Here is a 16,164-nt window from a genome sequence, read left to right as displayed (position 1 = left end):
TCCTATTTCGGTTGATTGACAGACACTTCATTCAAAGAGGCGCATCTATGCCCTCTGATGACAATAATTGCTTACAAACGAGTCGTTAAAACCTCTTCGGACGCTAAAGTAGCTGGGACTGCAAATTGATCCTTGAGGATCTCCGGATAATCGTGGAGATCAATGCTTTTCGTTTGTGTCTCGCTCAAAGCTTCCAGGAAGCACCTATTGACTAGTTTCTGTACTGAGAGGGACAAACAGAAACATGGACAGGATAAATGATAGCACAGCAGCAACATGTTTTGGGGATGTTTCATGAGGGATTTAGTGAGGCTTACGCTACTGTTTGCATGCTTTTCACGGTGATACCCCCTATTTTTTTTTAGACTTTTGTGATTTTTATTTTTTTTTTTCTTTTTTTTCTTCTCCTTGCGCTTTTGTTGATGGGATTTGGAAACGCGTGTGAATGCTGTGATTGACTCCCAGCCAGGCCCCAGTACTCCCCCGCCAAGTGCCGGGGAGAAGTTAGTAGCATTCCCTGGAATGAAATGTTTTCATTGCTTGTTGTGTTCTGGCCCAGACTGTGGCGGTTTGATTGCTGTGCTAAAGCTCACTAATGTATTTTTCCACATTTTAAGGAGTGAATTGCACTTAGGGCTGCTTGTTTGCGTACTCGTGACATCATCAGCGGCAGAGACTCACAAATGTATATGTTGATGTATACATTAGTGGTGGGCGGGTGTCGCATTTTTTTCGTTTGTTCAGAGGGTAATTTACTCACCCTTGAATTGTGACACACAACATTCTTCACGTGTCCCCATGGTAACCCGCTTTGCCAACTCCAAACTTCTCGGAAATTGTCCTTGGCCAGTAAAAGAGAAATGATGTGTGGATGTGTTAATGTTGGTTGGCAGTAACTGGAAATGCACCAATGATGAATGATGAGTGGGGCAAAGTGCTTTTGCGCATACTGTCACATACGACGGTCCGTTTTTTGTTTGTTTTGTTTTTTTTTATCAAGGGGTCACTCTGAAAGGGAAAATATGTCAAATTATGTGGGAAGTTCTGAGTAAAACACGTTAATTCTCTGTCATTCTAAAAGGGATGCTACAACAAAAAAAAGTGATTACATTTTATTTTAAAATGTTAAATTTAAAAAATTTACTTAAAAGACAGAAAAGAAAGAAAGTAGCCGTTTTAAAATGAACAATTTGATTGGAATTTGATTTTTTTTTTTTTTTTTCACGACAAAAAATGTTCAGCTCAAGGAGTACATTAGATCTCACTTAAAATAATAAATAAATAAATAAATATTCTTTCATAACCGTTGGAATTTTACCTGGAAAAAAAGTACCCCAAAAAAAAATATCCATCTTTGCACGAGTGGCTCGAAAGTTATAATTTTTTTTTTTTTTTTACATTTACAGGAAAATGTTTTTTTTATTTTCAAGGTAAAATAAAAAAAAGGCATTATTTTTTTAATTGTAATTTTACAATTGGTAAGAATTTTACAAAATCTATACATGGCAGTGTTTTGCGATAACCGCAACAAAAAAAAACTATGAAAAAATGTTCACTTTTAACAAAGTCTAAATGTGGTTTTCAGTCCTGAGTGTACAAAATGTGACTTGTTGTATTACATCAATCTTCCAAGTGACTCCCCCCCCCCCATCTGGCAGAAGCATACCTCCCAACTTGTGAATGAGCATTTCAGCCTTTCCTCCCTCTGCTTTTGTGTCCATCTGTTTTGCATTGTCACGCCGCAGTTCATCCAGCGGAGCTTTGCTTGTGCCGTTCCGGGGGCCCCGGCGGCAAATCTGGCAAGCGTGCTTACTTACTATATGTTTGTCAGAACCTCGTCGTGTCTCTGCGGGGCAAAAGAAACAGCGAGGCGGTAGAGCTCGGTGGAAAATCAGGGCGTCAAAGCACGGGCCGTGACCGCGTGTGAAGCGACGAGAGTCGTGGCGAGGGAGTGGGGGGGGGGGGAGAACAATTTGCATCCTCTCGCTTGTAGCTGTGAAGGACGACAGGCTGGCAGGCAGGCGGGCGGGCGGGCTGGCTGGCTCGGAGAAAGCTTGTCTGATGTGTTTATGCCACGGGCTTTTGAGGGCTGCGGTTGCACACACGGCGAGAACATCTGAAGGGAGACAAACAAGCGAGGAGGCGAGGCAAAAGGCCCAGTAATGGAGTGTAAACCTGCCTACACTCACTTTAAACACCTCCCAGCGCAGGGAAACCACTTTAAAGGAAATGTTTAAAACAAAACTTTTACTAATAAATCCGTGCAATTAAAATGGGGGCTTTTACAAGTCAAACCTGTCAGTTTCCTGCTTTGTTGTTTTTTGGTTGCCCACAGGCTTGAAAACACAACCAGAAAAAATATGCAAAACATGTAGAACAATACTCCCAAGTCTATTTTCTTTATCCTCTGCAAAGAGCAGCTAATAACTTTTTAGTACATGTCTATATTGTGCTGCCCCCTGGTGGCCAAGGTGCGACCACCAGAAGGAGCAGCATAATGTCAGTGAAATTAAAGACGCTTAAGGCTCTTCCTCATCACCACTGGATTATACGGGTGGGGGGGGGGGGCGTAATCCAGATGCTGCCAACCATCCAGATGCGCTTGAATAAAACTGGCTGGATTAATGTTTTTGTCCAATAGTTGGCGGCAGACTCAATGAAATTTTGGTGCGGTGGGCGGACAAATTAAATGTTTCATTCTAATCACCAGCACAAAGCCTTGTAAATTATGAAGCGTTTTGTGGCTAAGCGCTTAATCCCGGAGGTCAAGTCTTCTCGGGGGCATAGATTGGGAATCAGATGGGTCAGTGGCACATGGATTCACATAGTAAAAAGATTGAAAATGTGGACTGGAATTGTTTGGAATTTGTCATTTTTCTTTTTAAAGAGGGTGCAGCTGAGGTGAAGCGGCAGTAAAACAGGCCAAAATGCAGCAAATGAGGATAATTGCGGACTAAGTGCGGTTTCAGCAAATGGTAGCCTCTAAAAGTATCGTCAAGTCCTGATGACAGTTCACCCCTGCGTTCCCTCCAAACTTGTCTTGACATGAATCACGGCGATACAATCCTGCGCGGTTTCCCCTCAGGCTCCCTGCATGCGCGTCAGCACGTCTGTTGGACACGGTGCAGCGTTCTAGCAAGCCAACTGCAAAAGCGGTGATTCACGACGCCAATAATCACCTGGCCGCGTTCCATGAAGGTGTTCCGAGGTTTCTCATGCGCGGTCTCAGGGCACGGCCCGCTAACACGCTGCTGTGATTACTGTTATTATTTACACGGGGCCTCATTTTTGGATGCGACACTCTTTTATACTTTTATTACATCCCTGCCCAACACCAAATCATCTCCCCTTTATGTAGGGTCAATGTTATTTTGGTCGTTTTTCAACGAAAATGAACTCACAGGACACTTTATTAGTTTGAGCCAATGGAAGAGCTGCATCAATATTTATGTAGAGAGGAGCCACATTTTAAAAGCTGCAATGCACCGTACGGAGTTGAGGTCCTATTATTTTGGCCCGTTTCTGGTGTTTACGATAATGGTTATTTAAATTTGACTTGTGGTTTTTGTTCAGAAGAAACACTTACTCAATGGGTCAACAATTTGACAATGGCAGATGGTCACATGACCTTGCTGAATGTTGCCTCGGCCGTACACAGAAGCAAAGTTTTCAAAGTGTCTGCCGAAAACGAGTGTAAAATATCCGGCGCTAAACCGCAACTCATTAGCCGCTACATTAAAACCAGATTTTCAGTGGGGTTGCGTTTGTTAGGAGCTGAAATCAAGAGAGGGGGAACAACTGAGGATGAGTGGCGAGATGGAGGAACACAGCGAAGACGTGTCGGGACTTGAGACGATGCCAGTGTGCGGCGGATACAGACGAGAACTGATGCGTATCCCCCCTTTGTCTACCCGCGAGCGTTCTGCGTCTGGGAATTAGACGAGTGAAAAAAGGAGGAACGGCCGCTTAAGGCTTTGAATTAGCTCTCGGAACCCCCCCCCCCTCAAAAAAGCGGCGCGGCCTTTTAAACATTTAAGAGCGATTCTTGGCTGCCGCGGTCGTAATTACGGCAAAGTATCTGCGTCTTGTTGATTGGGAGCGAGAGCTTGTGGCACTTGGATGATGGAGAGGGTATCGTAACGTGAACGAGATCGTTTGATCTAGATTACAGGGAATTCCGAACGAGTGGCTTTCGGAGAACACTCCTTTTCGGGCTTCGCGGCAGTCATACGTGGAACCGTTCGTCATGTTCCAGGCGACGTTCCGAGGGGCTGGAGTTGAATTTCCGTTCCTGAATTGGTTTTAATAAGTGAAGGAGGGGCAAATATTACACAGATGGTGAGAAGATGGGCAGATGTCGGCGAAAGTCCAGAGGGTACGACCGTTGGATCTTTGCCTGGCTGCGCTTGATTTTCATTTTTTTCCCTAAACATTCCAGGAACTGAAATTGAACGGATGCAAAGACTTGAAGCAAGGAAATATGACAGTAGACCTTGTTCCTGTCTCTCTGATATTGTATTATCCGTTTGCTGTGAAAGAAAACATGTCTGCGGTCTCGTCTGGGGGGGTCGGCGCCAGTTGCCGATTCATGACCTCGCCTCAGGAGAACTCGGCAGATACTTGATCAAGGACCGCAGTCAAACCCTTTAATATATCCCAACATATTTTTTTTCTGTTCGTCTTCATGATATCTGTGTTGGATTAGACCCTCCCCACTCCCCGATCCAGAGCGGGTATCCGGTGACAGTAATCCACGCCGCTAATCCGCGTCTTGATGTAAACACCCAAGGACGTTGCGGCTCCATCCTCGCTGCCTCCTCCTCTGCCGCTACTGTCTTCCTGAGAGGAATGAGCGTGCCATCTGTTCAGGGTGTTAGTTTAGCCCCGTGTCAGGCCTGATCGCTCAATCTTTATTTATTTCCCCGTGTGGATGGAAGGGTAGCTGGCGGGATTAGTTCAAGGGTGCAGCTTCATATCATCGTTGATGGTGACGATTAATCACCAGATGAAGTTTGTGTTTGATGTCCAGGTTGGAGTTTTGGCGTGGTCGTTTTTCTTGTGGTTCAGGTCTTGGTGGCGTCTAAGAATCCCAGATAGATCCCGAGTTCCCTTTAGTCCTATTGGCGTTTTCTGCAGACGAGGACCGTCCTACGATAAACTCAGATGTCCGATGCAACTGTAGGTGACGAAGTGTTGCCGTGGCGGTTGAAGAGACGCCGCGGCCAAGCTTTAAATCAGTTGTCATATTCATTTTGATTATCTTACTGGTGGTAATGACGCAGAAATCTGTTTTTCTTTACACATAATCTCTCGTCATAATTACTCTCATTGTCATTCACTCACGCTCTCTTAATCCCATTCGCTTGTTGTGTTGTCACTTTTAAGCAGTTTACCGAAGACCCAATCTTCATTTGCGCCTTGTCGTTTTTGCTCCAGTCTTTGAATAGAAATAGATTTTGTCAGGCTCTTGCTTTTGAACGTCGTCGCCTACTAATTGTCACGTCTTGCCCCGGCCTTCCATTTACGCCATCATTGCCGCTCAAGCTAAAAGGAGCTCCTGACAGATCCATAAAAGATTGTCTAAATGCTCTTGGAAATTGGCCAATTTGGAGGAAGTTGATCTTTGATTTTTGCTAATGGTTTCTCATGACTGTTTTTTTTTTGTTTTCTCTTTGGCAAGACTATCTCCAGATCAATCATTTTTGCGTCGTACAGTTAGCTTTAAAACCATCCAAACAAAACCACATCCAACCTTGACTTTGGGAGTGCAGTTTAGTTCAAAGTGGTGATAGGTGAAAGTGCGGCCCCCGACATCTCGCACCTTAATCTCTCCTTCCTCCCCCTTTTGTTAAGTCTTCTATTCATAACCACGGCTTTGAGATAGCAAGAGAGGGAGTGCTTTGTTGTGGTCTCTCGGGGAAAGCGAGTGAGCAGCCCTGCGGTTCCACACTCGGATGTTGGGGCACTCGTAAGTCAAGGTATCACTGTGTCTTGGAATCACTTTTACATAATACCAGAAAACTGCTACGGATTACCCTGAGGGACTCAAGACTGTAATAAGAGCTGATTAAGATTGGATTTATGTGCCAACCTGTTTGTGTAGACACAATTGAGGCTGCTCAGGTTGATTGCGCTTGCCCGGATGCGACACAGATGAATGCCACCTTCCCACCAGGGAGACCTAACAAGCAGGTGACACTTGCAAGGGAGCACCGTGTTTACAGGAAGTGCTGGGTCGTCTTCCCTGTCTGCTCATTTCGAGCCACTCCACGTTGAACAGAACGTCATTGTTTGGAATGACCCCATGTCATATCGGTAGGCTTATTTCTGCGAGCGTTTGCGTTTTCCCCTGCCTAATTATTGTTCGCCTTTGTGCTAGTTTGTGAAAGACAAAGTGAAGGTGCTGCGCCGTGTGCAGAGTCAGCAGGTGATGTGCCCTGTTGGGAGGCAGCGGAGAAATCGCCAAAGGTTGCAAATTGCTACTCTGAAGGGAGAATCAATTAGGTGCATAGAGGCGAGAAGGTGGCGTACGGGGGTCTGCGCAGAGCCATGTTGATGACCTCCTCGGAGACGACTCTCTGCTTGATCCATACATTGATTTTTTGGGGGCTAAATTTGTGCTGCTTCTCATTGTTTTCTTGTTCCCTTCTAGGTGCATAATGCCCTCCATCTTGAAAGAGGATTGATCCTGATCGGCCGACAGTAGTGGACCGTGCCTCCATCCCACTCCTCGCAGACCCCACGGCCTCGGCACAGCCATGACGTTTCATGCCAGGGCACGGACCTGCTTTTTTCTATGCTGCTTCCTTTCCACATCGGCGCCACTCGCGTCGTCAAAGACGCCGCTGCGAGCGCCGCAGTCTCACGTCTCCGGTTCCCAAGTGATCACGGCGTCTCTCGAGGAGGAAGAGTACGCGTCGTTTCGCGCGGAGAACCCCGAATGGACATTCAACCATTTGGCGGTGGACTATCGCAATGGCAACGTTTACTTGGGAGCGGTCAATCGCATCTATAAACTGTCGCCGGGTTTGGAGGTCCAGGTGTCTCACGAGACCGGGCCGGACGAGGACAACCGCAAGTGCTACCCGCCGCGGATCGTGCAGCCTTGCAGCGAACCGCTCACACTCACCAACAACGTCAACAAGATGCTGCTGATGGACTACCGGGAAAACCGTCTGCTGGCGTGCGGCAGCCTCTACCAGGGCATCTGTAAACTGCTGCGCCTGGACGACCTCTTCAAACTCGGAGAACCCTTCCACAAAAAGGAACACTACCTCTCTGGTGTCAACGAAAGCGGCTCTGTGTTTGGCGTCATCGTTTCCTACGGCAACGCCTCCCCGGACATGCTGTTTGTCGCCACGGCGGTGGACGGCAAGCCGGAGTACTTCCCCACCATCTCTAGTCGCAAGCTGGCCAGAAATTCCGAGGAGGATGGGATGTTCGCTTACGTCTTCCACGATGAGTTTGTGGCCTCAATGATTAAGATCCCGTCAGACACCTTCACTGTCATACCAGACTTTGACATTTATTACATTTACGGCTTCGCCAGTGGAAGCTTTGTCTACTTCCTCACGCTGCAGCCTGAAATGGGGGGCGGCCCGACCACCGGGTCCTCCTCGGCGGGCCGAGAACAGGTCTACACTTCCAAGATAGTCCGCCTGTGTAAAGCAGACACCGCCTTCAACTCGTACGTTGAGGTGCCTATTGGATGCGTCAGCGGCAATGTGGAGTACCGACTGCTGGAGGCGGCCTACCTCTCCAAAGCGGGCGCCAACTTGGCGCGCTCGCTGGACGTCGCGCCGGACGACGACGTCTTGTTCGCGGTCTTCTCCAAAGGCCAGAAAAGGCGGCCCCAGCAGGAGTCCCAAGACTCTGCCCTGTGCGTCTTCTCTCTGCGCAAAATCAACGAGAGAATCAAGGACAGGCTGCAGTCGTGCTACAAGGGCGAGGGCACGCTCGACCTGGCTTGGCTCAAGGTCAAAGATATCCCCTGCAGCAGTGCGGTGAGTACGGCTTTGACGTATTTTGTTGATTTCTCGCTGTTTAGTTGATGTAAGCACAGGTAAGTGTCGCTAAAAGACACCGATGACCTCATTATGGCTCAGATGTAATACTTTGGGTTGGATCGCCTTGATGAGCAACGTTTTCTTGGGTGGGTTCATGCACCGTCTCATTATGAAGAGATGTTCACTATCCACTCACCCTATTTTTTTTTTAAAACAATGCAGCTCAGTGCTCAGCCAAATTACCATAATTCCATTCCTCTGTAACAACATTACCGATTCTGTGATTCAGTTCATCACAAACACGCACCCACGTAAGAAAGCCGGGTTGAATTGGGTGCTGAGTGTTTGGACTGCTTTCAACAGCCCAAACTCTCTTATTTCTACCTCTTGCTTAATAAAAGCAGCCAACCCCAAGAAGAAGAAAATTTGTCATCTTGGGTTTGTTTCGCCAATGCTAAATGAACCACAACCGGATAAAGATATCAGTGAGGGTGCTCTCAATTATTTCCGACAGTCTTGCAATATACGGGACGGAGCTGCTGTGAAAGCATACGCCTGTGCTTTGATGAAAAGAATGGAATAATGGTTTTACGACATACTGTTCAACAAAGCGACGTTAAGTAATTGCCCTTAACCTTTATAAGTAACGCATAAAAAGATGAAATAAAAGCACTGTGAGAAAATGGAGCGATTTTTTTTTTGGTTCTACATTCAGTGCGAGGATCAACAGCAATTCCTACAGTCGCTACAATAGTAAATAAATGTACCTTATATGGCTCAAGGTCGTATTTCCGAATTTGCCCGACTTGTGACCTCAGTCGTCGACAATCTCAGGATTTGACCCTTCCTCGTGTCGACCTCTGGAATCGAGGCGTAAATCTGGGAGTACGTCTTTGGTGCGTTGCACCGGCGTCGTCGGTCCGCTCGAGGGCAGGATAAATCATGCCCGTAGCGGGGCTGTCACCAGGGAGCGGAAGTACGTGTATGTGTGTGAGGGCGCATGCTGGGCTTTGCGCCGCGGAATGATGCCATTTCACCACGCGCCACGGTATCGTCGCTGCCACCGCGTGAATTGGACCCCGCTGAAAAAGTGGGGGCGGCGGACACGGCGGGAGATAAATCACACGCGCGCTCGTACGTTGACACCAGGAGGGTGTAAGAAATACCGCTCCAAATAAGAGGCTTCATGAAATTTTCATGAACTCGTTTACTGCCATTGACGGCTAAAGGCGTCAAAGATCCATTATTTATTTATTTTTTTTTACTTGGCTAGTAGTGAATGAGTTGAATATTTCCTCTTAGGACTTTATAGCTGTTAGCAACCGCGCTAATGCACGCGATCAAAAGATGACACGATGGATTGCTGCTTTCATCTAGTGAGGGATGGGAAGGAACTTCTCTTGTCAAAATAGCGCCAAGTCATGGCTGCAGATCAACTCCGATTTTGTTTATCGTTACTATTCTGTTCACTGCTTAGCAGATTCTGTTAACCTCAACTCAGACTTGTAAATTGGTATCAATGTGGCGGTATGGGTGCATTTTCTTTCCCGCAAATTTGAGTACAGTCCAGTTTTGGACATCCCTCGTTCAAAGTCAAGCTCGGTTGTCTTTGTCCAGCAGCATTATAATTTAGCCAGGACCACTTCCTGCTTTTCACGGAAATCCAGTTCCAATCTGAAGTCGAAGGCCGGCAAGGGTACAGATCCTAAAAGCGCTTCGATCAAAGACTTTCCAATGACAAAGCCACAATGACATCAAACTCCCACTCGGCATATTAGCGCTCGAGAATGCAAATAGGACTTGTAAACGCCGTCGCCCCAAACATTAAAAGCAATCTGCATAAAAATGTTTTTAAAGCAGTCGTGCCAATCAAGTCTTTAAAGCAACACCGACGACTCCTCAATAAATCCCCCCCCCCGCCCCTCGACCAGCTGACGGCGGCGGGGTATGTTGTGATTAATCCACAGCTTTCCGATTAGATGGCGCAAATTGCTCGGCAGATTGCGGCGCTATTACGCCCGACTGTCCGCAGTATTTACCTTGATTAAATCCCGGCGTTGGGCGGTGATAGGTCCGTCGTAAAAAAAAAAGTGTATCATGGACACCAGATCACATTAATCAGAAGAAGAGAGCATTATGAAATTAATTGAGGGTGTACTTTTCATCATATTAACATAAAGCAGCGATAAGATGACCTCAAGGCATCCTCGATATTTCATCGCTAACTTGCTCGCCGTAAAATTCCGAATGCAAGCATGCTACTTAACATACACTTACATCATCCGTCACGTCGTATATTTCAACTCATTACATTACCATGTTCATTGTTTTTTTTTTTTTTTTTTTGGTTTGTATTTTGTGTGTGTGTGTGAGTGTGTGCTGTTTTTCAAACTCGCTCAGAGTTTTTGTTTATTTTGTCTCCAATTAGGCGACATGCGAAAACCCGCAGCCTCATTATTGAATGCGACGCACAGATGGGGAGCGTTATTTGGCTTTTTTTCATCTTTCTTTTATTTATTTATTTTTTTGTCACCGTGGCAACCAACTTGAACCTATCCATGTGACGGTATGAGCAAAAGCTTGTTTTGGAAAATTACTGAAAGTTGCATAAAAAGTCATACAATATGAAATATGACATCATAAAATATTTGATCACGAGACCAAAGGCCGATATTAATCCAGCATGAACAATGTTGCCTCGTCCAAACTGCCAGATTTTTATGGAGGATTCCAGTGATTGGATAATGTTGGCAGCATCGAGTAATCCTCGGTCAGATTAACAATGAAGCCATTCTTCCTCCCATGATTATTATTATTTATTTATTTATTTTTTTTTTTACGAAAGCAGTGCTGATGTTTTAGATCAGATATTGAGAAAGAAGCGCCATGACTGATTTTGTGACTCTTCCACCCGGGAATAAATCCCGACATCCTCGCTTGCTTTCCATAATCTGCTCGGAGAGAGAAAGAAAGCAGGATATGATGGAGAGGACAGCGAGGACGCTCCCCCCCCCCCCCCCCCCAAAAAAAAAAAAAAAAGTCCACCATGCACGCTCGGCCGAGCCACATAGTGCACGCTCAACAGTATAAGTCTGCAGAAGGGCCCGCATCCATAGATCATTGCGAAGTGGCATGTGACCTATAAAACCAGCCGCCTGCACTTTACATGTTCGCTCGGTCAGCAGAAAAAAAACGAGTTTAAAAAAAACCAAAAAAAAAAACAAAAGCATGAGAGGGGATGGGAAGGGGGAGTCTTAATAAATGTACACCCATCCTTGATTCATTTCTTCGTCCCGTTCAGGTGCTCCCCATCCCACCTCATTATCGCTCCGTCCTCTCTTCGGAATGCTTTCTTCACCGACTTTCACACCCTTTTAACTCCGAGGAGAGAATGACAAGGTCGCTTGCGTGCAAGTCGGCAGCAGGCCGCGGCCGTCCGCTCGTCCCCTCTCGGCTAATGATCATTAATTACGTGTCATTAAGCAACATGCCACGGGCCCTTCTCGCACATTCGTCATGTGAATCTCGGTTTCACGTTTTCGATTGCTACCGATTAACGTTGGTTTTCTATAATAATAATAATCATGAAACTTGTTTTGATTGCGATATATATTGTGATATTTTGGAATTAAGCGTTCAGCAGCAAGTGGATTTAAAAAAAATTAATAAAAAATTCCTGAAACGTCATAGTTTTAAATTACAACGAATGGTATTGTGCTAGCGTAAAGGTCAAACTTAAAAAAAAAAGAATATCTCGAAAACCTGTTTTGATTGCGATATATTTTGGAATTAAGCGTTCAGCAAAAAGTGGATTTAAAAAAAAAAAAAAAAAAAAATTCCTGAAACGTCATAGTTTTAAATTACAACGAATGGTATTGTGCTAGCGTAAAGGTCAAACTTAAAAAAAAAAGAATATCTCGAAAACCTGTTTTGATTGCGATATATTTTGGAATTAAGCGTTCAGCAAAAAGTGGATTTAAAAAAAAAAAAAAAAAAAAATTCCTGAAACGTCATAGTTTTAAATTACAACGAATGGTATTGTGCTAGCGTAAAGGTCAAACTTGAAAAAAAAAAAAAAAGAATATCTCGAAAACCTGTTTTGATTGCGATATATTTTGGAATTAAGCGTTCAGCAACAAGTGGATTTAAAAAAAAAAAAAATTCCTGAAACCTCATAGTTTTAAATTACAACGAATGGTATTGTGCTAGCGTACAGGTCAAACTTGAAAAAAAAAAAAAAAAAAGAATATCTCAAAAGCCTGATAAAATCGTCGTAAAAAATACACAAAATATTTATAAATGTATTGATGTATAAAAAATTGCATCGACTGCACTGAACGTATCTAGACTATAAAAATAAACGGATCAAATATATAATCTTGTGTACTGGGACTAAATAATAGGCTTAATCAGTGGCTTTCTGTCCGATGAGTCAGTCTCGGCCACATCCACAGGAAGTGAAAGGCAAGTTCATTCATTCATTAAGACCATCCAGACCGCCCCCCCCCCCCCTCAACCCCCCCTCGTCTATCCTACTCCACTTCATCCCACTCCATCCATCCACATATCCGCTCTCCGGCTCGCTGGCTGGCTGGCCGGCCTGCTAATTAAATCTTCATACATGATACCACTTGCTAAAGGTCAGTATTCATCACAATATCATTCTTCTGTGATTAAGCAACGTTGTCCGCCGGCTGGCCCTCAGCCTCCGAACATTGGCGTGAGCTTTATTTAAAGAGTATGAGCAGCTTTCATTTTTCTTGCATTTGCGCCCCAATTCTCAACTCTGTTTATTATGAATTAGCACCCCGTCGCTTCCCTTTTTTGCGTTCTCCATTTTGCATGCACCGAAATCATCTTTTCCTTTGTTCGCTCGTGTTGTCATCACTGGGTGGTCCCCGCAGTGGCACGCAAAGGGGAAGTTAGATCCACGGAATTGAATTCAAACTGAATTGTAGCTCAACTTGGTCGGTGTTGGTTAAAGAAATGAAAAGAAAACTCTTGGGATGCTTCCATGAAGCATAAAAAATAATAAGACTCTGGATCAGAAGACATCAGAAGCAGATTTATTCAATTAAATGCATATTCGATTTTAAGAATAACAAAGTCTGATCACAGAATATATTCCTTTTGTAAATCCAAAAGGATGCAGCAATGACGGAATTTCATGGTCACCAAGCTAAAAAAAAAATCCCTCAATATAATATAAAAATGTCTCCATAGCCGTTAGCCTTGTCAATCTTGGTTTAGCTTAGCAATTAGCTTAGCAATTAGCTTGGTGTTCGATTCGTCACAAATGTAATTTATCCGTCACAGAGGCAAAGATTACTCACTTGGGAGTGACTCCGCAACGAGTTTCGCCGCGTCCGTACCCAAACGAAGCTTGTTGCTAGCTAGCGTAAGTAGCATGTAGCTTGTGCCTCAACTTCCTAGCTTTCGGGGATCTCTCTGTGATTCATTCAAAACAAATTTAGCCCCAAAAATGCGATGTAAAACCTGTTATTTGGATCCTTATCCATGAAAATTAAAATGATTTTTTTTTTTCTCTCCCTCAAATTGCAGCCTTCGCGATTTGTAAATTGCATTGTGCTACATTACAATGTCGATTTCAATTTGCTTAATTGTTCCACCTGGTTTGAATGTATCATATAATTACAATGAGCTCAACGAATCCTTTTAGTCAGGACATAGTTCTGCCGATCATCCTGTCAGGTCAGCAATTTGGCATCGGCGAATGCGGTATTATGTAATTATATAGTTTAAGAGGCGCTACTTTTTTTTTTTTCTATCAAGGGAAAACTTCCCCTTCAATCAGTGAAAATGCATGAAAGCACAACGAGCTCGGATTGGTATTAATGTGGAATGATCACATTACAGCATGGTCCTCGTCCAAATTTGTGTGGAATAATTGTCGCGAAAGGGACGAGGCCACGACAAGAAAATGGACTATTTGGAGCCCGTGAGAGCGGAGCAGCGACATGAAATGAAATTTCCTCTGCGGTTGAATATGTGTCATTAACTCTGTGAACCGGCAGCCAACGGAACGGGCCCTCGTCGCCGCGCCAGCCCAGATTAGGCCATACATCAGAGAGCGTTGGAGAGCGGATCTTTTTCAGTCGCCGCTAATCGCTTTTTCGCGTGGCCCCTTCTCTTTGCCGCAGCTCGGCGTGTATATATCTGCTGATCCCGTACCGCACCCCCACCCCTGCGCGCTTGCAGTCCAGGAGCGCTCCCGCTTTGTGCGTAGCGCTGGCAGCCAAAAGATGGATACGGCCGAGAGTGACCTGATTCTGCCTCAGCTTCTGGACACGGTCCAAATATAGGAACTACGCTCTCGTGTTGCCGCCGCTTGCGTCGGGACTGACTGGGGTTCGTCTTTGTTTGTTTTTCTTGGCTGCGGGATACTCAAAGGAATACTGAACAATTTCCTTTTCAATTACCATTGACAGCATATACGTATACGCAGACTGACAGTAGTTGTCGCTGGTAGTCTGGTTTGGGTTTTTGTTCCGTTCTTGGTCTGTGAGTCCATCAAATACACCAACCTTGTATTATATTGGGTTGTGTATTTTTAGCCATCCATCCATCTGTCCATAAAGTATGCCAGAGACACAAAGGCCTAAGAATCAAATACAATAAAGATTGGAACCAAATTGATTGGCTGATGACTATAATTGCTGGCAAGGAGGTTCGGTAGGATCACTGACCAATCAGGGACTCAAAACGGAGAGATCTGTCAATGGTAGGCAAGTGTGCAGCTCTAGTTATTAATCCCCCCCCACGTATCGCTGATACGTTTTCATCTTTTATTTCAACTGAGTTATCGTTGAGCGATTTTAAGAGGAAGCGATCTAAAGATTATAAAAAAATATATATATTTCAAAGATTAATTTGTAAATATAATGCAGAATACCGCAATTTGCTGGGAACCAGTTCTGGGTTTACCCCGCCTACTGTCCGAAGACAGCTCCAGCATACCCGTGACCCTCGTGAGGAAAAGCGGTTTCGATAACGTGGGAGGGTTTGTGCTAGTCATGTGATAGACGTGGGATCACGTATCGCCCTGTTTATTTTTTTATCCCACTTACCGAAATAAAACCAAACTCTGGACCCGCATTTGTGTCCCTCCCATTTTGCGCACCGGATGGCTACACAAGAAATGTTATTCCGTCATTCCCACAACACATCAATGTTTTTCAAACGCCAAACCTCACCGCGCCAGTCACATCAGCATCTTATTAACGCCGCACGTCGAGCGCCGCGTTGATATTATTTGCCATTCCGACCCAGGGCGTCTGTAAGCGTCACGAGTACCAATGTCATGTTCCGGCGGCGGCGTAATGAAAACGTGTCTGCTTCCTGACAGACGGAAAGTATATTTCACCAGATTGCAGCAGGCGCGCTCACGAAACGCACTCGACGAGATGGCAGATGTGATTGGCAAGCGGCTGGAATAACACGGCACAAGTGACAAACACACATTTTTGCACACGCGCACACAAATATGCACACACGCAGATAATGTCAAGTGATTTATTTTGGATTATCAAAACCACTTTCACGGGCTCGGAATCAGGTAATTGCACTTGACAGGAATGTCTTTGCGTATTTTGTTATTCTCCGAGGAAGCGTTTAATAATGAAGGCAGCGAATATTACAGTTTTCTATCTGCTTGAGCCTGTTAGTCTTTTAATCCCGTGGAAGAAAAGAAACTGAATACTATGAGAAGGAAACTTTCTGGAATTTTTACGGAATCACCTCCGTATCGTTAGCAACGGTTCACGTTATAAGCGCTACCGTATATTCGTCGTCGTTTACCGTTTTCCTTTGTCCTTGCTCGTTTTACCCTCCGACCCTGCGACACTATCTTGGTCCCAATCCGACTACCCTATTAGGCACTACTTTTTTCCTAGATTTTGAACCATGCGGCTAATACAACAGTGTGGCTTTTCTGCGGATTTTTCTTTCACCAGTAGGGGTGCTCTATAGTTCAGAAAATACGCAAAATAAATCTACATTTTTTTCTCTTGGGTCTGTTCCGTTTTAGTTAGCAAAGTTGTTGCCGTTTGCGCCTGATAGTCTGGAAAATACGGTAACCTTCATCGACCACTCAACAGGGTCTATATTTCTTCCGTCGTGAAAGGTTACGAAGAAGCAC

General features: G+C 44.9%; 1 protein-coding gene across 2 annotated transcripts in view; it reads left to right on the top strand.

Moving 5' to 3' along the window:
- Positions 1-16,164, top strand: part of plxna4 (plexin A4) — a 113,321-nt gene that overhangs the window by 3,063 nt on the left and 94,094 nt on the right. For both annotated transcript variants that reach the window (XM_088284347.1, XM_088284337.1), the window contains one exon: positions 6,653-8,003. In XM_088284347.1, the coding sequence (XP_088140473.1) occupies positions 6,759-8,003 (1,245 nt within the window). In that variant the 5' untranslated portion in view covers positions 6,653-6,758. The remainder of the gene's footprint in view (positions 1-6,652; positions 8,004-16,164) is intronic.

The sequence above is a fragment of the Idiotropiscis lumnitzeri genome, chromosome 2 (assembly GCF_059441095.1).
Source record: "Idiotropiscis lumnitzeri isolate Australia: NSW breed Sydney's pygmy pipehorse chromosome 2, RoL_Ilum_1.0, whole genome shotgun sequence".
Taxonomy (NCBI): Eukaryota; Metazoa; Chordata; class Actinopteri; order Syngnathiformes; family Syngnathidae; genus Idiotropiscis; species Idiotropiscis lumnitzeri.
Note: the sequence above shows the minus strand (reverse complement) of the source record. Positions and strands in the feature narration are given on the sequence as shown.